This window comes from Arachis hypogaea, chromosome 19 (assembly GCF_003086295.3).
Source record: "Arachis hypogaea cultivar Tifrunner chromosome 19, arahy.Tifrunner.gnm2.J5K5, whole genome shotgun sequence".
Taxonomy (NCBI): domain Eukaryota; kingdom Viridiplantae; phylum Streptophyta; class Magnoliopsida; order Fabales; family Fabaceae; genus Arachis; species Arachis hypogaea.
Genome location: NC_092054.1, coordinates 3,957,606 through 3,978,520, shown reverse-complemented (window position 1 = coordinate 3,978,520; position 20,915 = coordinate 3,957,606). Strand labels below are relative to the sequence as shown.

Here is a 20,915-nt window from a genome sequence, read left to right as displayed (position 1 = left end):
AAGATCTTTTCTTAAACAAGTCCTTCCTCTCTCTCTCCACTTTTTTTTTTTTTTTTTGCTTCTTCTGAGTGCCAGTTTGACTTTATGGTTAAGAGCCCTCCAAGAAAAGAATTGAAAATTAAACGCAAGGTAATTTACTGGGCCGCTTTGGGCCCAAAACGTGTTTTGGACACTGAAAATGGGCAATACCAAAAATTAAAGAAAAAAGGCATATGAATATGGTATGATAACTCAAAATTGGTCAAACAATTTAGGTTGACCCGGAAAAGGAACTAAAAAGAAAATATGATAAACAAAACTGTAATTACGTGTATGTATAGAATTGTTTTTCTTTTATTCGTTTTTTTAATTAGTGAAGTAAAAGTGCAATTATGGATTGTACAAAAATACTATGAGAGGAGCATGGAGTATATAGAATTATTTATACAATTATTAACATTAATGTCGTAAGCAAAATATATAGTATGAAAAATATGAATCCATATCGTAAGAAAAATATAGCTATATATGAAACACTTGTATCTGTCAAAACAACTCAACTGAAAATAAGGGTCTCCCTATTTAATTATATTTAAATTAAAAAAAGCGTGTTGCATAAGATATTTGGATTATTTAATAAATTGATGATTTAAAAGTTATGAAGCACGGACACTTAGTTGAGTTGTTGTATTCACATGTCGAACACATTTCGGATACGATATTTATCGATATTCATTCGACAAGTGTGTCCTAATAAAAAGTAAAAAATTCTTTTTCGAACAGTTTGAACATACTTAAATACTATCACGTGTCAGTGTGTCCAGTCTTATTCTTAAAATATATTTTTAAAATAAATTTAGATATAGTATATATTATTATTTATTAAAACAAAAAATATTTTAAATACTTGATATAATTAAAATAAGACATTAAAAATAATAAAAAAATTTAATTTAAATTTTAATATTAATAAAATATCAAAATATCACTACGATTTATCTAAAAAATATACTTTATATTTTATATATATGCGTATTTCTGTATCTTATAAGATTTTAAAATTCAAGTATCGATATATCTCATATCGTGTTGTGTTCTATATCCGTATCAGTATCCGTGCATCATGACTTAAAGAGGATAGGAAATTGAATAGAAGTCAAATGAAAAGATCATGGAAAAGGCTGATTTTGAAATTATGCATAATGAAAATCATGGAATTTTGTGTCTAGGGGAGTTTTGCATAGAGAAAAATAAAGATAATGCATTCATGTGGAGATTAATGTTTTTGCCATTTTGCAGTGCTAAAATTGGTCGGCATTCAGGGTCATGAATATTGAATTGATTTTCAGGATTATGTGTCTTTTATCAAATACTTTTATTTTCTTCAATTTTTCTTTAGATATACATGAGCCTTTAATCAAAATATGATATTTATGACTTTCTAACCATTAAAATAATATAACAAATAAGCCTTTCTCAATAAAAGAATCTATATATATGAAATTTTCAATAGTTAAAAATATAAATAATTAGCTTTAGTAATGTGTTCACACATAAAAATTGTTATACTTTTTATTATTTATTTTTTTATTTTGTGTTGATGAAAGTATATATGTTTAAATTTGGTAAAAAACTAAGGTCTAATTTGAATAAATAATTTAATTAATTAAAAAAATAATTTAAATAATAAATAATTATATTAAAAATAATTTATAAATAAATTATTTTATATTTAAATTTTTAATTTTAAAAATAATTATTTTATAAAAATATGATAAAAAATAATAATATTATAAAAAAATTATTTTTTTATAAACTTTTAAAATAATTTTTAAAAAAATTATAATTTAATTTTAAAAATTACACTAAATATTAATATTATTATTTTTCATAAATAAAAAATTCAAAAATATTACTTTTAAAACGTCCTAAACTGGCCTAAAAAATAGACCGACCAAGGAAGGGTGTAAATATTAAATAAGAACCAATGAAGAAGAAATAGCAAAGGAAGGGGAAGGATTAGGTGTTTCGCAGCCGCAAACACACATTCACGCCTCACCAACCACACACACCCACCAATGCCCATGGCGCTGTTTACAACCACCACCACCACCGCCTTACTCCTTCCACCTCCTTCTTCTTCCTCTTCCGTCAACAAGTCTTCATCTTTCCACAACTTTCGAGTACCCTTTACTGTCCATTGCTGCTCTCTCTCTCCAATTCCACTTTCCCATCGCTTCCACTCCCTCCGTGTTCGTATGGCCCCCGAAGAGGAGAAGATGACTCGCCGTTCCCCTCTCGATTTCCCTATTGTATGTTCCTTCATTTCTCTCTCTCTTTCTTGTTTGAATTCTTGTGCTGGTGTTGAAGCATGTTTCGTGCTGCAAGAGGTTCTTGAAGGTTGTTACTTTTACCTTGCGTGTGTTTTGGCTTAGAATTAGGGCACAATTGGTGTTTGAAATTTAGGGGAACTGGTTCTTACGCTTAATACTTGAAATTGTTGAAATTCGTTTGGTTAATAGGGAAAATTAGGATTTTAATTAATTAGTGTCTCTAGCTTCTAGCTGAATTGGCACTTGGCTGTCTATGATTGATGACATCATCCTAAAATTGCATTCAGATGATTTAAACTGTCTAATTGAACAAAGATAGGGTTAACTCTTGGATAAATTGATCTTATATTGTTTGTTTGGAGATATGTGCTGGGGTGTGGTTGAATTATGGATGCTTTGGTTGTGCCACTATTTTCTTGTGCATAATTTTAGCAAGTAATGGATCCTATCTCATGGAAACCACAACTTACCCTTTCTTCCATAGATGATTTGTTGTTGTCTAGTTGTGCAGTAAATGAAGGGGGACAAAAACAGTTATGAGTTATCTATCTAGATTACTTCTTATGAAACTAGAGGGGTTTGTGAGATTGATTTTGGGGAGTAAGGGAGGGAAGAGGAAAGGCTAGTATATATATTCACACTTTTTTCATAAACCCTTCAAAACCCTAGATTTTGTTATTGTTGGGGGAGAAAAAAAAAAAGAAAGAGAAGGGGGGGGGGGATTAAAACATATGGAATTATGCTTACTAAAATATTCAAAAAATGGACATTTTTTACATAGTGGTTAATGGAGCTTGAAATTGTTGAATACATCACAAGCTCTCAATTTCTTTTTTCCCTCCTCCACTTCTCCTTCCTTTACCGCGTAATGCTTTCACTCACATTTCGTTACATTTCTCTACACGCTTAATTTATTGGGGTCGTCTATTAGTATTGTTCAGATATCGGTTTGTGGTGAACCTTACTCTGTTCTCAATTGGTGGCCATTCGAGAAATACACTAATTGAATATTGAATGCATATCATATTTATAGGAATGGGAAAGGCCGAAGCCAGGACGAAGACCGGATATATTCCCTCAATTTAGTCCAATGAAGACACCATTGCCACCTCCATTGCCTGCAGATCCACCCGAAGAGGACGAGGAAGAGGAGGAAGAAAAGAAAGAGGAACCAGAGGAAGATCCTGATAAGGAGGAGACAGATGAGCCAAAACAGCAATAATGGAGCGAGAAGATCGAGTTGTTTTGATATCTCAATGCCAACTTGCTGCTTGCTACACTTAGCATAGATAGATGATGGTTATTTCATTGTATCAGGGATGTGAGAGCTTTTCTTCAAGTTTTGCTAGCTGCCAATTCTGTTTTATACCCTGATATTAGTTGTAGTTTATGCAAGTGCTTGTTCTCACATCATATTCTCTCCACATACAACAATTTTGTCTGCCTACTATAAAGTAATATTACATATGGATGGGGTAGGGTAATGATTTTTGTTTCAACTTGATTGCATTATATAATATTCTTTCATTTTGAAAATGGATAGTTCTTGATTTCAAGTATGAGTTGCAGCTTTGATGCTGATTGGATAGTTAGGCTAGCGTTATAACCCCTAAGCTTTCCTCTTTTTTTATATTTTGGATGATGGGTTCAGAAATCAGAATCCTAACAGGGTGTTTAGAAAAGTTAACTGGAGATAGATATGTAGTCGGTTCTGTTATTATTTGAATTTTGATGTTTGGAGTCAACGAGTTAACACTAAACACACAAATAGTATACAAGCTTGATGAATTAGCAAACATGTTTTCCCATTACAATCATAAGTAATCAAATAATGCATTCCAAAACACAAATAATAAAAACCAATGCGAAGTACACACCTTTTTTGGGTCCAAGAAATTCTGATTCAAACTATGATCCCTAGATCACACTCACACACACAGACTTATTATGGAAATATGATAACTATTTTTTAGGAGGATGTATGGTATACCATGTTTGAAGAGCAGCAAGAATTAATGCAGCAAGTGCACCCAAGAAGGCAAGCAAAGACCAGGGAGAACTGAAATAAGTACTCCGTGTTTCAGCCAGAAAAGTTCTCCATCCACTCGAGTAATGTTCTTCAATTTGATGCCTGACTTGGATATATTTCTTGCTAAATGAGACAGCATTGCTTGTGTATATTTGATTGAACATTTTAGTGGGCAAGTCATGTCCAATGTCATTAAGGAATTTGGCCAGTTCTTGGTCGCTTTGAAGCAAATTTTGGATAACACCAGCTGATCTAAGCTCCTTGACATCCTCAGCATCATCTACCAAGGAATCCAAGAAAGAAAAGAAACAACAACATTCAAAGCTGTTGCGAAAGTCTGGACACATCTCGTACGCAATCAAGTTTCGAAAAAAGTAAGGCGTGACATCGTTGTATACCCACAAAGGAAGTGTCAATTCTCCACTAAACCATCTCGAGGTAAAAGTGATGTTATGCCACTTCCATGGATCACTCTTGTTTGCCTTTACCCGAATCCCTGATTTTTTGAGATCACGTATGTTCTTGTAAGTTTGCCAAAATAGGGAGGAATGAGGAGGAGGAGGAGGAGGAGGCGTCTGATTTCCACCGTTTTGGTTTGGGATATTCTGTCCAATCTCTGTTTGAAGGTAGAATGAGCGAACAAAATCAAGTATATGATTTCTTGTAGGCGTATAGGTGATTGTGATCGTTGTCCTTCCACTCCGCTTTGCTTCACCCATGCTCATAAAATTGATCAGTAAATAGTCCAAGTCAGCACCTTGTGTTTTGCTCAGCAGCTGCAGCAATTTTATTGGAAGTTGATTTTCCAGCAATTCAATATCTCTCCAAGTATGCATCAGTTGATCAAGCTTTAGCTTCAGTTCTTCTGGACGCTGAACATCAACGTGGTCCATGTAATAGAGCAAAGAGCATCCATCCTCAAACAGCATCCAAATCAGTTCTTCATCACTATACTCTTCAATTACATCCTCAGCAAACAGCTCCTTCAGTTCCCCAATCTTATATCTTACAACTCCATACAAATAGTTTGCTGCTTCTTGCTTGTTACCATTACAAGGACCTACTTCTTTACTGTATTCTTCAATGTAGAGAGATGCCCATTGAGATTTCAAGTGTTGACCTTGTTGCTTCAGATTTTCGTTGCCATGATGAATGGGACCAAATGATATCATTTTGGGTATGCAATACTCGTAGAAGTTGGTTTTTTGACGCCAAAAAAGAGGAACTCTTTGTATCTTGGGAGTTGAAGAAATTTGATTATTATGATCAAATGTTTGATTCAGTAGTTGGGCAAGCTTTGCTTCCCTTGCCACCTTTGCATCCTCTGCCATTGCAGATGATACAACAACACCTGAGGTTATTTAATTTGTATGCTGCTCACTGCTCGCTACCACAAACAAAAAATCAACATTTATTAACACTCACTTCAAGTTAGTATTTTTATAATCACTCGTCAATCTTTTCAACTCATGTAATCAAACAGGTAAGGAAGGTGCGTGTGTGTATATAGTTTAGGAAAAGTTTCATGCATTTCAGAAATCAAAAATGCTATTTGTACACCAAAATCAGCTATCAATATATTTGTATATAAATACATGTGTGGTTTAATTTATTTTCAATGTATATTTGTATTTCAACATGTATTTTATACTGTGACTTTAGTGACTGATTTTGGTATACATGTAGCATTACTCAACAGAAATAACCTATGATGCACGAACACTGACACGACACGGGACATGACACGACACGGGACATGCGGACACACGAATTTTAAAATCTTATAAGACACGGGGACACGACATATATATAGAATATAAAGTATTTTTTAGATAAATTACAATGAATTTTTGATATTTTATTGCTGTTAAAATATAAAATAATTTTTTGACTATTTTTAATGTCTTTTTTTAACTATATAAAAGTATTTAAAATATTTTTTGTTTTAATAAATAATAATATATATTATTTCTAAACTCATTTCAACAATATATGTTAAGAATAAGACTGGACATGCGGACACGTGATGAAATTTTTTTTTATTTTTTATTAAGATACGGTTGGAAAAGCCAAACACGCGTGTCGAACGAGTGTGGATGAGTGTCATGTCCAAAATGTGTCTGACACGTCCACATGGCAACTCAATCAGGTATCCGTGCTTCATAAAAAATAACAGTATTCTAGTGACTTTACTCGTTCATTTTAATTATAAAAAATATATATTAATTAAAATTAACATATAAAACTATTAGAATATTAGTATTTTTAAAATATTTTCCCATAGTTTATTAAAGGCTGAATTTTGATGTTCGAAACGTACTTTATTACCAAACCTTTATGTCTAATGTCATCTTCTATATTTTGTTAGTATATTATGTGAAATCATGTTACACATACATAAAAAATAAGATATATATAATAACTAATTTAATAACTGATTTTTTATATACACGCATAATATTTAATCCCGCGATCACTTTCTATTTCTAAATTTTATGTTCCATATAAAGTATATTTTAAATAAACCTAATATCATCATCTTATGCATCTTTGGTTCAATATTTTTTTTAATTTCTTACTTGAACCGTTTTTAAAGAATTAAGCACATATTTTAAAATATATTCATAATGACAATATCAAAATTATAAGATAGTAAAAAAGGAATTATAATTCATTATTCATATGTATTATTTTATAGAAAAAATTAAATACAAACTAGATACTATAAAATCACTTATCTTAAAAATTTTAAGTTGACAAGAAAATATATAAATAATTATATATTTATCACACTACTCCTTCACATAACTCTTTTTATGAATTTATATAAATTTTTGTATAGACATTGTTTACCTTGATGCTAAAATTATTTTCTTCTAGAATAACAATGATATATTTTTAAATTATAAAAATTTTGACATCATGTTATAAAATTATTTATTTTAAAAACTAAAATTAAAATTCCAATATCATAGTGCCATGTTATAAAATCACTTTTAGAGTATTACTTCTTATATAATAAAATTGGTCTCATTTTAAAAAGATAATATTACATTTTATATAATTATTTTGATAAAATAATTAAAAATAATATAAAACTTAAATTAAATTAAAACTAAATATTAAAATAATAATTCTCATATTTAATTTTAAATCACTATTTATAATATATAATTTTATTAATACTAAAAATAAAACTGAAATTAAAGCTAGCATTAGAGTGGCTAATAAGAGAAGAAATATATATATCACCAAAAAGTATACATGTAAGTCATTTCTTTACAAACAACTAAGGATGCAAATCAATAATTTAAGGTTTAATTATTCTGTTAATCTCTATAATTTTATCAAATTTTTAATTAAATTTTTATATTTTTTTCTTTCAATTGAATTTCTATACTACTTTTAATTTTATAATTTACGTCCTTTTCATATTAAAAATATTAAAATTAACATAATATTTTTACCAAAATACATGTGATCAAAAATTTAATTAAGTTTTTAATTATAAATACCTCCAATTTGCAAATGAAAAAAAACGTTAAGGACGATTCTAAATCGAAAGGGGAGGGGGAGGGGGAGGCGGGAAAGGGAGACCGGGTGGGGGGAGGGGAAGGGGAGGGTATTTTTGTCCATAGGACGATTTTAATACGAAAAAAAAACGTTAAAGACGATTCTAAATCGAAAATTAGATAGGGACCAAAACAATACTTATCCCTTTTTATATTATGAAAGATTTAATTTCAAAATTAAAGCAGTATAAAACCCATCAATAAAAAAAATATATAAAATATTAATTAAAAATTTAATAAAACTATAAGAATCAACCAAATAATTAAACCATAATTTGACGAAAAGAAAGCAATGAATGCAAAATAATGGTTTCTGAGTTAAATAATTAATAAAAAAAAAATGAAAAAGGTTTATAGGAAGATAGAAGAATAGGGTCATAACTTGCCTTGTAAGAGGAGAGAGAAGAGGGAGATCAGGTACTCTGTTTGGAGTTTGGACACATATATCATATTAATTAGTAATTGGAGAAGAAGCATGCATCTATGTATGTATGTGTCTTCAAATTAAACAGAAGAACCTACACAATCATTTATGTACTTCGATTTAGGCTGCTTGATTACCTTTATTTTATTCTATATACTGAAATCCTTTACCCTTCTAAGCAAGCAAGGAACGTCGTACCATGCTTATAATTAGGGAAAAACTTTACACTAATTTGATTTAAAACTATAAGTTCAAAAAAGTTTATTAAATGTTTAAATATACTACAATTATTGAATAGACATATAATTGGAAAAAATTATTAAAATTAATATCAATAAACTTATAATAAAACAACTTATAATGTTGTCTGTAAACTGTAATTGAATAAAGGGAGTACTTGTAAATGTTCATATAAATCACAATAATTTATTGCAATCTGATAGTTACGTTATTTATAATCAGTCATTTTGTTAATTAACACGCTAAATACGTAGTTTGAATCGATGATTACACTTACTATAAGAGTTTTTTTTTAATCAAAACATCCTTGTTTATTTAGTTATAGTACTATATATTAATTTGTTGTTTCTTAATACATCTTTTATTAGAGGCAGTTTTGTTTGAAATTATTTCGGATTATTTTAGCCACAATTCTCTTGATACCTTTTTTTTCTTCTTTAATTAACACATATTTATAAGTTAGGTTCCGCTACGTTACCAACAGCGTTTCTGCCAACATCTGCCAACTCTTATGTATAACTATATTTATTGGATGTGTCTTCGTGGATGTGTCTAATAAAAATGTATTTTTCATGGCTGTGTTTAATAGAAGTGTCTTTATAGATATATTTTCTGGATGTGTCTCTTTATATATGTGTTTAAAATATAATAATTAATTATTATTAGCAATAAGTTGGCAGATAATATGTTGGTACCCTATACTTTTCCTTATAAGTTATAACTCAACTGAGATATCACTAATTAAAGTAAACGAGTCTCTGTCCAACTAATTAAAAATTGAAAATAATGGACTAAAAAAGCTGGATTATTGTAGAAAAGTTTCGCTCAAATTAAGAATCACATCCTTGAGAAGTTCCATAAAATAATAAGCACGCATCTTTTTCTTATATCCTTCACTCCATCAACACAACAAATATACGCAGTTACATTACTCTTTTTTTTTTTTTCTCTTTTTTCTTTTTTAAACTAAAAGTATTTGGAGGCAATCAAGTATTAGAGATTCTATTAGAAATAAGACTCACCCTACAATATTGATTACTTTATAGTCAAAACTTGAACCGAGACCACAGATTAAAAAAGAGATATTATCTTTCACTATGATCAAATCATGCGTTAGGTTCAAAAATCAAAATTATATTACTTGATGAACTCCTCCACTAAAAGATCAACAAACTAAACTTAGGTGGTGCATTGAAACTTCTTAGAAAGTTCCTTTAATTAATTGTATTGTCTATTGTGAAACTAAGAGCGATGAAATTTAATCCAATAAACATACACTAATATTTGAGAGATAACAAAAAATAGTCTAAATAATTTAAAATTGTTGTCTTATTTTTAATAATTAATTATCATTAAAAAAAGAAAAGAAAAGGGGGGGGGGGGTTAAAACATATGGAATTATACTTACTAAAATATTGAAAAAATTGACATTTTTTACATAGTGGTTAATGCTTTCCCTCACATTTCTCTACACACACAATTTATTGGCGTTGTCTATTAGTATCGTTCAGATATGGGTTTGTGGTGAACCTTACTCTGTTCACAATTGGTGGCCATTCGAGAAATACACTAATTGAATATTGAATGCATATCATATTTATAGGAATGGGAAAGGCCTAAGCCAGGACGAAGACCGGATATATTCCCTCAATTTAGTCCGATGAAGACACCATTGCCACCTCCATTGCCTGCGGATCCACCCGAAGAGGACGAGGAAGAGGAGGAAGAAAAGAAAGAGGAACCAGAGGAAGATCCTGATAAGGAGGAGACAGATGAGCCAAAACAGCAATAATGGAGCGAGAAGATCGAATTGTTTTGATATCTCAATGCCAACTTGCTGCTTTTGCTACACTTAGCATAGATAGATGATGGTTATTTCATTGTATCAGGGATGTGAGAGCTTTTCTTCAAGTTTTGCTAGCTGCCAATTCTGTTTTATACCCTGATATTAGTTGTAGCTTATGCAAGTGCTTGTTCTCACATCATATTCTCTCCACATACAACAATTTTATCTGCCTGCTATAAAGTAATTACATATGGATGCGGTAGGGTAATGATTTTTGTTTCAACTTGATTGCATTTGTTACCTAGATTATTTCTTTATCAATAATAGGTTTACCATTGTAATTATTTTTTAGTGAAAGTACATAAAAAATACATAGTATATAAGGTGTAATAACTCAACAAATATTTTCTAAGGGGATTTTTCATTCTCTCCAACAATGAGAAGAACTTATTTCTCTTCCTCTCTTAATCCCTTTTGGTTCATCAAACCATCAACATCACAGCTTGAACAGCTTAGAGCATGAGATTTTTTTCATGGTGCGGTGAACGTGGAGAGCAACCAAGCTGTGAATCAAATTATTAAAAAAAAAAAAAGTTGTGAATTGAGATCAATCTAATTTTGCCATTTTCGTTCTATCCCTAATTTTTCTTTCGACATTTTCTTTCTCTCATTCTTACCTCTTCCTTCAAACTCATCCAATAGAGTTTGATGAGAGGCTATTTCGTAAGATTCTTTCTTGGTGAACATATTCCGATCAACGAGTTGGAAGGAAGAAGATCTGAATTCTTATTACTCTGTGATTCATTGATTTCTCAAAATGGCAAACATGGCAAACAGATCCTCCCATTGCAGAGGTCGTGGAGCTACATCAAGTAAGGCCATACAGAAGATGTATGCTATAAGAAGCATGTGTACTCCTCTCATTTCTATCAATGGCAGCAACATAACACTACCATTAATCACGTGATCACTGAGGGGCATGATGACAAACAATTCCAGCTCAATTGTCTCCAAGAGAACACTGGAATATCAAGATCTGGATTCACTCCAAAGCAAAGATTTGCCTTGTTAGAGTTGATCAAAGACAAAAGTGTGCAGCAACAACCTCATAATGCAAATCAAATTTTGACTAATTCCATTCAAACTTCCACTCCAGGTAAAACCATTGCATTACATTTTAATGCGAGAATTATGAGCATTATCACTCCAAAATCTGCACTATGGGTCATTGATTCCGGTGCAACAGATCATGTGACTTTTGACTTAAAAGATTTTGCAAGTTTTCAAAATATTGATCCAATCAATGTGATATTGCCAAATGGGACCAAAACTGTTAGCACCATCATTGGCACAATCACATTCTCTAAAAAATTTTTTCTCAAAAATGTTTTATACATTCCTTCTTTTGATTTTAAACTGATATCTGTATCAAAGTTAACCTCAAACTTACATTGTCAACTGTTAATCAATGATAAATGTTGTGAGATACAAGATAGATCCACATAAAAAATGATTGGCATTTCTGAGTGTATAGAAGGGTTACATACAATGAGTAGAGAACCAGAATTCTCTCACTTCGACTACTACTCATCCCACCACACCTTCACACAGTGAGCACAACAACATTTGGCATCTTAGATTAGGACACATACCCATGCATAAATTGATTTTTCTGAAGAAGTATTATCCTTTTATAGATTGTATTGCTTCAAAATTTCCTTGTGATTCATGTCATTTTGCAAAACAAAAGAAATTATCTTTTAATCTTAGTACAACTAAAATAAAAGATTGTTTTGACTTAGTTCATATGGATATCTGGGGTCCTATTTCTGTCCCTTCCAATGAAGGACATAGGTATTTTTTGACTGTGGTGGATGGCAAGAGCAAATTCACTTGGATTTTTTTTATGAAAACCAAATCTGAAACATCACAATTGGTTATTAATTTTGTGAATTTTGTCAGAGTACAATTTGAAAAACAAGTTAAGTGTATAAGGACTGACAATGGGGCAGAGTTCACTCTAAAATCCTTTTTTGCATCAACTGGAATTTTACACCAAACTTCTTGTGTAGAAACACCAGAGCAAAACGGGATTATAGAGAAAAAACACCAGCATATTTTAGGTGTTGTTAGAGCACTGCTATTTCAATCAGGAATTCCACATTGTTTTTGGCAATACGCAGTTGCTCACGCCATTTACCTAATTAATAGGCTGCCCAGCACTAACATGGATAATGCTAGTCCTTATAAGCTTTTATATGGTAACTTACCTGACCTTTCATATTTAAGAGTATTTGGTTCTCTTGCATATGCCTCCACATTAACAAATTCAAGAATAAAATTAGACCCAAGAGCTAGAAAAATAGTTTTTCTTGGTTTTAAATTAGGAACAAAGGGTTTTCGACTTATTGATTTAAAATCAACGAAAATTTTCATATCCAGAAATGTAATTTTTTATGAAACTCATTTTCCATTTTTACATTCCACTAGCACTGACATTTCTGTTGTACCTATTCGTACTCCACAATGCATTGATCTTTTTCAATATGATACACCATCCACACATCATTTGCAATCACCCACACATACCACACTCATAGATTCAAATGAACATTTCTCAAGTTCAATGCACTCACCAATTTCCTCACACACCATTGCACCCATTACCACACCACACACTAACAATGCACCTGCATCACAACACTCTGACATCACACATGACTGCATTACTAGAAAGTCTGAAAGAGTCAAGAAACCGCCTACTTATTTGAAGGACTATCATTGTATGACAACCCACACAACTCACTCTAGCAACGTTGCCAACTCTAACTCTTTATATCCTATCTCACAACACTTGTCATATGATAAACTAACCCCAAAATATAAGTCACTTTCTCTAGCCATCACCTCAAATCAAGAACCTAGCACTTATGAGGAAGCGGCTGCACATGAATGTTGGAGAAAGGCAATACAAGATGAATTGACAGCTCTAGATCAGAACAGAACTTGGTGTCTCACTGAACTCCCAAAAGACAAGAAGGCTGTGGGTTGCAAATGAGTTTTTCGGGTAAAATTCAATCCCGATGGCACCATAGAGAAGCACAAAGCGAGGCTAGTTGCAAAAGGATTCACTCAAGTGCAAGGAGTAGATTATGGTGATACTTTTAGTCCAGTTGTCAAAATGACTACCCTACGAGTAATGTTAGCATTAGCAGCGGCAAAGAAATGGCATTTGAAACAGCTGGACATCAACACTGCCTTCCTTCATGGAGATTTGGACAAGGAAGTTTATATGACGATACCACCCGGTTTGGCTGTATCACAACCAGGTTTGGTTTGTAAATTGCAAAAATCTCTATATGGGCTTAAGCAAGCAAGCAGGCAATGGAACATTAAGCTCACTCAGACTCTTGTGGATGCTGGTTATAAGCAGTTTTTTGATGATCATTCACTCTTCATCAAGAAACAATCTGAAAGCTTCACTGCCATTCTAGTATATGTTGATGACTTGGTTTTAACCGGGAATGACATTGGTGAAATCAATTCCATCAAGCAAGATTTGGATGACAAATTCAAAATAAAGGATCTTGGTGATCTCAAATACTTCTTGGGAATGGAAGTAGCACGCTCTAACTCTGGAATTCACATTTATCAGCGGAAGTACACCATGGACCTTCTCAGAGATTTTGGTTATCTAGATTGCAAGCCTCTCTCTACTCCATTTGATTATAGTCAGAAACTCTCAAAGGAACCAGGTACCATTTTAACAGACAACACTATTTACAGACAGCTCATCGGCCGACTCCTTTACCTCACAAACACTAGACCCGATATCTCTTATGCTGTGGGACGTTTGAGCCAATTTTTGGATTGTGCAACCACTTTCACCTACAGGCTGCTTTCGTGTACTCCGATATTTAAAAGGCCGACCTGCAACTGGTCTCTTCTTCTCCTCTACTTCTAATCTGCATCTCACTGGATTTGCTGACGCTGACTGGCTACCTGTGTCGATACTCGTCGCTCCGTTTCCGGTTATTGCTTCATGCTTGGGAACTCACTCATTAGCTGGAAGAGTAAGAAGCAAACCACAGTTGCCAAGTCCTCTGCAGAAGCTGAATATAGGTCTCTTGCTGTTGCCACTTGTGAAGCTAGTTGGTTATCTTTCTTAATGGATTTCATTGGCTTGCCGCTTCAAAAATCTATCACTCTATTCTGTGACAACTAGTCAGCCATTCACATTGCCAATAATCCCATCTTTCATGAAAGGACTAAACACATTGAAGTGGACTGTCACATTGTTCGTGAAAAGCATTTGTCTGGTCTCATTCATCTTATGCCAGTTCGTTTCAAGGATCAACTTGCGGATTTTCTTACCAAAGATCTGTCACCGGGTCCTTTTCTTGCTAATGTTTCCAAGCTAGGATTGTTAGATTTACACCATTCTAGCTTGCGGGAGGGTGTTACCTAGATTATTTCTTTATCAATAATAGGTTTACCATTGTAATTATTTTTTAGTGAAAGTACATAAAAAGTACATAGTATATAAGGTGTAATAACTCAACAAATATTTTCTAAGGGGATTTTTCATTCTCTCCAACAATGAGAAGAACTTATTTCTTTCCCTCTTTTAATCCCTTCTGGTTCATCAAACCATCAACATCACAACTTGAACAGCTTAGGGCATGAGATTTTCTTCAGCATTATATAATATTCTTTCATTTTGAAAATGGATAGTTCTTGATTTCAAGTATGAGTTGCAGCTTTGATACTGATTGGATAGTTAGACTTGCCTTAGAAACCCCAAGCCTACCTCTGTTTTCTTATATTTTGGAGGATGAGTTCAGAAATCAGAATCTAACAGGGTGTTTGGAAAATTTAGCTGGAGATAGATGTGTGGTCTTCTGTTATTATTTGAATTTAGATGTTTGGAATGAATTGAGTTACCACTAAACACACAATAGTATACAAGCTTGATGAATTCGCAAACATGTTTTTCCCATTACAATCATAAGTAATCAAATAATGCATTACAAAACATACAAATCACAGAAAGCATTTTGCGCTACACACTTTTTTTTGGGTCTAAGAAATTTAGATGCAACCCGTGATCAGTGGGTCACACACGCATGGACCCGAATTATTTAAAGAGGAATGTTAGGGTCAGCAATTTTGGTATTTTGTAATTATCAATTGGCCATTAATAGTGTTTTTAACCATCAATTGGCCATCAATAGTGTTTTTAATGGTGTGAGATTACATCTAATAGTGAAAAATCACTCACTTTTGTTTTGATGGTTAAGTGCTGGCCAGAAAACATAAAAGTTGCTGCCCCCTAGACTTTTCCTTATTTAAATGTGATAACTATTTTTTTACGAGTGTATGGTATACCATGTTTGAAGAGCAGTGAGAATTAATCCTGCAAGTGCAGCCAGAAAGGCAAGTAGAGACCAGGGAGAACTGAAATACTTAGAGCCAGAGAAGTCCTCCATTTACCTGAGTAATGTTCTTCAATTTGACGCCTGACTTGGATATATTTCTTACTAATGGGAACAGCATCGCTCATGAATAGTTGATTGAACATTTTTGTGGGCAAGTCATGTCCAATATCATTAAGGAATTTCGCCAGTTCTTCATCGTTTTGAAGCAAATTTTGGATAACACCAGCTGATCTAAGCTCCTTCCATCCTCAGCATCATCTACCAAGGAATCCATGAAAGAAAAGAGACAACAACATTCGAAGCTGTTGCAAAAGTCTGGACACATCTCATAAGCAATCAAGTTTCGATGTAATAAAGCTTTAGCTTCAATGCTTCTGGACACTGATCGTCAATGTGTTCCGTCATCCTCAAACAGCATCCAAATCAGTTCTTCATCACTATACCCTTCAATTACATCCTCAGCAAACAGCTCCTTCAGTTCCCCGATATACTCTTGTACAACTCCATACAAATAATTCGCTGCCTTTTGCTTGTCACCATTATAAAGAGGAACCTGTTTACTGTACTCTTCAATGTAGAGGGATGTCCATTGAGATTTCAAGTGTTGACCTTGTTGCTTCAGATTTTCGTTGCCATGATGAATGGGACCAAATGATATCATTTTGGGTATGCAATACTTGTAGAAGTCGGGATTTTGACGCCAAAAAAGAGGAACTCTTTGTATTTTGGGAGTTGAAGAAATTTGATTATGATGTTCAAATGTTTGATTCAGTAGTTGGGCAAGCTTTGCTTCCCTTGCCACCTTTGCATCCTCTGCCATTGCAGATGATACAACAACACTTGAGGTTATTTATTTAATTTGAAAGAACACTACAAATGAAGATAAAATACAATACAAATTGAAAACCATGATTATGTAAATACACAACAAAAAGAAAAGAAAAGAATCAATAAGCAGTGTATAAACTAAAAACGATCAAACTTTACATGGGGAACATGTGCTATCTTGTGCCAATCCTCCCCTGTTCCTTTCTCACATCGCTTTTCCAACACTGGGCACTTAACAATAGTCAAAGATTGAAGTGAAGTTAAGTGCCGAACGCCATCAGGCAAGGATTCCAAACCCTCACAGTTATGAATTGACAAATGTCGAAGTGAAGATAAGCCTTCCCAGCCCTGTTCTGGTAAACACTCTAGCTTCCCACAGTTACTGATGCTTAGATGAGTCAAAGCAGTGAGTTTTGTGATGTCAGATGGCAGATCTTTCAATTCACTTAAATAATCTATCTCGAGAGTTGCAAGAGAGGTCATGTTTTTCATCATGCCTTCTGGGAAGCACGACACTTGGTCACTATGACGAAGATATAGTTCATTAAGACCGCTGAGATTAGAGATTGACTTCAGTTGCTCATTACTACAATGCCAAACAGTGAGGTGCTCAACACTTGGAAGGCACGGCAATTGCAGTTTAGGACATTTATAGATGTAGAGGATAGAAAGAGAGGGGAACATGTGTGTTGTTTCCCGTTTCAACAACAGCTCCATGTTTGGCAAGTAGGACACTTTCAATTCCTCCAAAGACGGGAATGCCTTTGCTTCAACACCATCATAACTTTCATCCTTGTCAATGTACTGCATATCATTCATGAAAGATACCACAAGCTTCTTCAGAAATGGAAGTTTTCCGACTGGAGGAAGATGCCTGCACTTTCCACAATCCACAAGTCGAAGAGAAACTAAATTGTGGGTAGCAGAATTGTTTTCCATCCAAGTTGGCCAATGTATTCCCTCATAGCCTTGTATTGTCAACAGCTTGAGTGTGAAGTGCGGTTGAAGCGCTTCAAGTACTTCTTCTGCTCCCACTACCGACTTGTTCTTACCAATATTGCTCCATGACAACATCAATTGTCGAAGGTCTTGTTTACCCTTCAAGTTGGCATTTTCAGCCTCGGATATACTCCCAACATTTCCTAGGCCTTCGATGCGTAGCTCTCCTCCCAGATTCAAAGTACGTAGCTCTGCCAAACTATGCCCTTTCTCTGGTTTCACAATGTATACAGTTAGTGTTCTCAGATGACATAATTTGTGAGCGTCAGGAAACATACGAGATAGCCAACGACATTCATGAATGACAAGATGTCGGAGATTTTGTATCCTTGTCAAGTGTTTGGGTAGTCGGCGAAGATTCTCCAAACTTTTTAGTTTCAAAATTTCCAATCTACGCAAATTGCAAATACTAGCAGGCAAGCTCTTTATATCCAAACGACGAAGTTCCAAATACCTCAAGCAAGTTAAACTCCCAAATGATGGTATCTTTCTATCATTTATGCACAAAACCCTAAGAGAATGATTTGTCGGAATCAACGTAGAACTGAAGGGAAATTCATGTGAATTCAGTTGATACAATGTCCGCAAGGATTCAGCTTTCTCAAAGGCTCTCTCCTTGAATTGTTTCTTATCAATGCGGTGAAAAAGAATATGATGGGAATTTCTTGAAGAATCATTAAGGTTTTGTTTCTCCAAGCATATACACTCTTGCTTTGAAATTGATTGAGCAAGATCATGGACTAAATCATGCATCTTGAAATAAATCTTGCCAGAAAAATCATCACTCTTAACATCTTGGAAGAATGACTTTTGGTATAATTCATTCCAAACCATGTTGCCAACCTCCTCTACCTCCAAGTTTGGCCGGGAAGAAATAAATCCATTAGCCATCCAAAGATATATCAATTCCTGCTTCATGATTTCTTTATCTTTGGGAAATATGGCACAGAAAGCAAAACACTGCTTTAGAGTTGGCGATAAACAAGAGTAGCTTAATCTCAAGACAGCCATAATATCATTCTCATCTGGTAAACTCCAAACCTCACTTTTCTGAACTTCAACCCATTCCTTTTCCGTGCTTCTGGATTGCATCACACCTCCTAATGCCAGTGCTGCAAGAGGTGATCCTCCACATTTCCTGACTATCTCCTTCCCTATTGCTACAAGCTCTGCACGCTCTTCTCTGTCAGCTCCAAATGCGCGCAGTTTAAACAACGACCAACAATCATCATCGGATAGACGGTCCAAATGATGAGCTTGGCATGTTCCCATAATTGTTGCAACATGCTTATCCCGAGTGGATACTAAAATGGAGGAGCCTTTAGATCCACAAGACAATACGGATCTTAACTTATCCCATTTGTCTTGGGTTAATCCCAATTCCATTTCTTGGCTTCTTTTCCAGACATCATCTAAAACCAGTAAATACTTTTTACTTTGTAGCAATTCTTTCACTTTTTTCTCCATTACATCTAAAGCCTTGAGCTCATACTTCTCATTTGTGATAGCTTCTACAATGGAACACAAAATACTCTCCATAGTGAAATTCTCAGAAACACACACCCAAATCTTCAAATAAAAATTGTTACCTACTTCTGGATCGTTGTAGACCAGCTGAACAAGTGTTGTTTTCCCAAGACCACCAAAGCCAACAATGGGATAGACGGAAATGAACTCAGAGCTTCGTAATGGGCTAAGAAGAAACTCCAAAACTTGCTTTTTATCTTCATCTCGTCCGTACACTTGAGGAAGGGTGATAGTTGAGCTAGTTTGGCGCCATCCAATTACTTCACTTGGGCTCTCCCTCACACCTTGTCTAAGATCAAAGTTGGTCCTAGCTTGAGCAATTCGATCCAACCTCCCTATTATCTCATTCAACTTCTGTCCAAGCTCACGACGATGCATCACGTTCTTTGGGTTCAAGGAAGATAAGCACCCAAGTTGAGAGGATTCAGTAGGCAACTGATCAAGGATATCATCCATCACGTACATGGCATCTTTGAGTTGCTGAAGCCACACTTTGAGAGGACGATTTGACCATTGTTTTTCCTCAGCATCATCAAGAACAACCTTGATCAGTTGTAAAGTGCGTGATAGCTCCTCAGCCTTTTCCTTAATTCCAAAGAAGGCTGCAAATTCAGTCTGGACAAAAGGGATCAAGTTATCCAGCACAATTCCAAGCAAGGCCTCCGCCATTTCAGAAATACAACAAATGAAGGGGGAAAAAGAAAGAAAGAAAGGAAGGAAGACAGAGATTGCTTCAAAATACAAAGTCGTTCCATGTAGTATTCCACCGGAAGTACTAGTTGATGATCATTACTAAATTGTTAATTCCAAGACTAAATCACTAAACAAACATTAATTTCAAGACTAGTTGATGATCATTACTCAATAACAATATATCAATTGAAAAATGAATCTCTCAATTTTTTTTTTCCTCTCAATTTTTTTTAGTCTTTTATTATTTAATATCTTTTTTCACATGTTTTTTTAATTTTACTTAAAAAATATATAATAAAAAATTACACTTTAAAAAAATTAAAAAAGTCTATTCCCTATCAATTGCAAGTTATTTTAGTGGAGTCTAAATTAATTTCACGGCCTAAGGGGTAATAAATAATAATGGAGTTACTTTTTTTTTCTTGTTTCACCTATTTAAAAAATTTTTAATAATATAAAATTAAATTAAATTTTAGTATTTAAAATAAATTAATAAAATTATAAAATTAAATTGAATTGAATTCTAATATTTAAATATTTTATCAAATAAATTAAAGTTTTTTAGTAGAGAATTTTATTTTTTATTAATATAACATTGGGCAAAAGAAAAGGAGAGCTAAACATATATAAATCGGTTACACACTAAAAGAAAGATAGATTCTGGTTAGCCTACCCGACTACACAAGATATTCTGCATGGACCTGCAATACTAAACAACACATCAACAACACACTTGGGTTATTAACCACCCAAATAACGACTTTTTTACCTAAATGCGCATTTAAAAAACATTAATTCCCAAAATGCGCATGGCTGAACATGTTTCTGAAAATGCGCATTGCCATCTCTTGGCCTGTGCCCGTGAAATGGATTTGAACTCCATTTCACTCAAGGTGCCCACGAAATGGGCATTCCATGTCAGGACAGCCTCCCACGAAATGGGTATCCTATTTCCATGGTGGTAGCAGCAAAATAGAAGGAAGAACTCTAGGCAGGCAGGCGCGAAATGGGTGTACGGCCGAGTTGAGACTCCATGTCTCTTGTACCAGACACGAATTGGAACAACG

The 20,915-nt window shown here is 33.7% G+C and overlaps 3 protein-coding genes across 4 annotated transcripts; 1 reads left to right on the top strand and 2 right to left on the bottom strand.

The window, feature by feature from the left end:
- The first annotated feature begins 1,926 nt into the window (after positions 1–1,926).
- LOC112776071 (uncharacterized) lies at positions 1,927–10,646 on the top strand. Of its 2 annotated transcripts, none has more exons than XM_025820047.3 (2): positions 1,927–2,291; positions 3,346–3,848. In XM_025820047.3, exons 1-2 carry the CDS (start codon positions 2,058–2,060, stop codon positions 3,532–3,534), a joined length of 423 nt encoding a protein of 140 aa, XP_025675832.1. In that variant the 5' UTR covers positions 1,927–2,057; the 3' UTR covers positions 3,535–3,848. The 2 variants fall into 2 exon arrangements, with proteins under 2 accessions (XP_025675832.1, XP_025675831.1); XM_025820046.3 differs by lacking the exon at positions 3,346–3,848 and adding an exon at positions 10,181–10,646 and having other exon boundaries at positions 1,940–2,291.
- On the bottom strand, positions 4,062–8,431 carry LOC112776070 (UPF0481 protein At3g47200-like). Its single transcript, XM_025820045.3, has 2 exons — positions 8,300–8,431; positions 4,062–5,721 (listed from the first exon to the last, which is right to left on the bottom strand). Exon 2 carries the CDS (start codon positions 5,670–5,672, stop codon positions 4,275–4,277), a length of 1,398 nt encoding a protein of 465 aa, XP_025675830.1. The 5' UTR covers positions 5,673–5,721; positions 8,300–8,431; the 3' UTR covers positions 4,062–4,274.
- A 6,121-nt stretch (positions 10,647–16,767) lies between the features above and the next one.
- LOC112779577 (disease resistance protein RGA2-like) lies at positions 16,768–19,824 on the bottom strand. Its single transcript, XM_025823895.3, has one exon. It carries the CDS (start codon positions 19,822–19,824, stop codon positions 16,768–16,770), a length of 3,057 nt encoding a protein of 1,018 aa, XP_025679680.1.
- Positions 19,825–20,915: the final 1,091 nt, after the last annotated feature.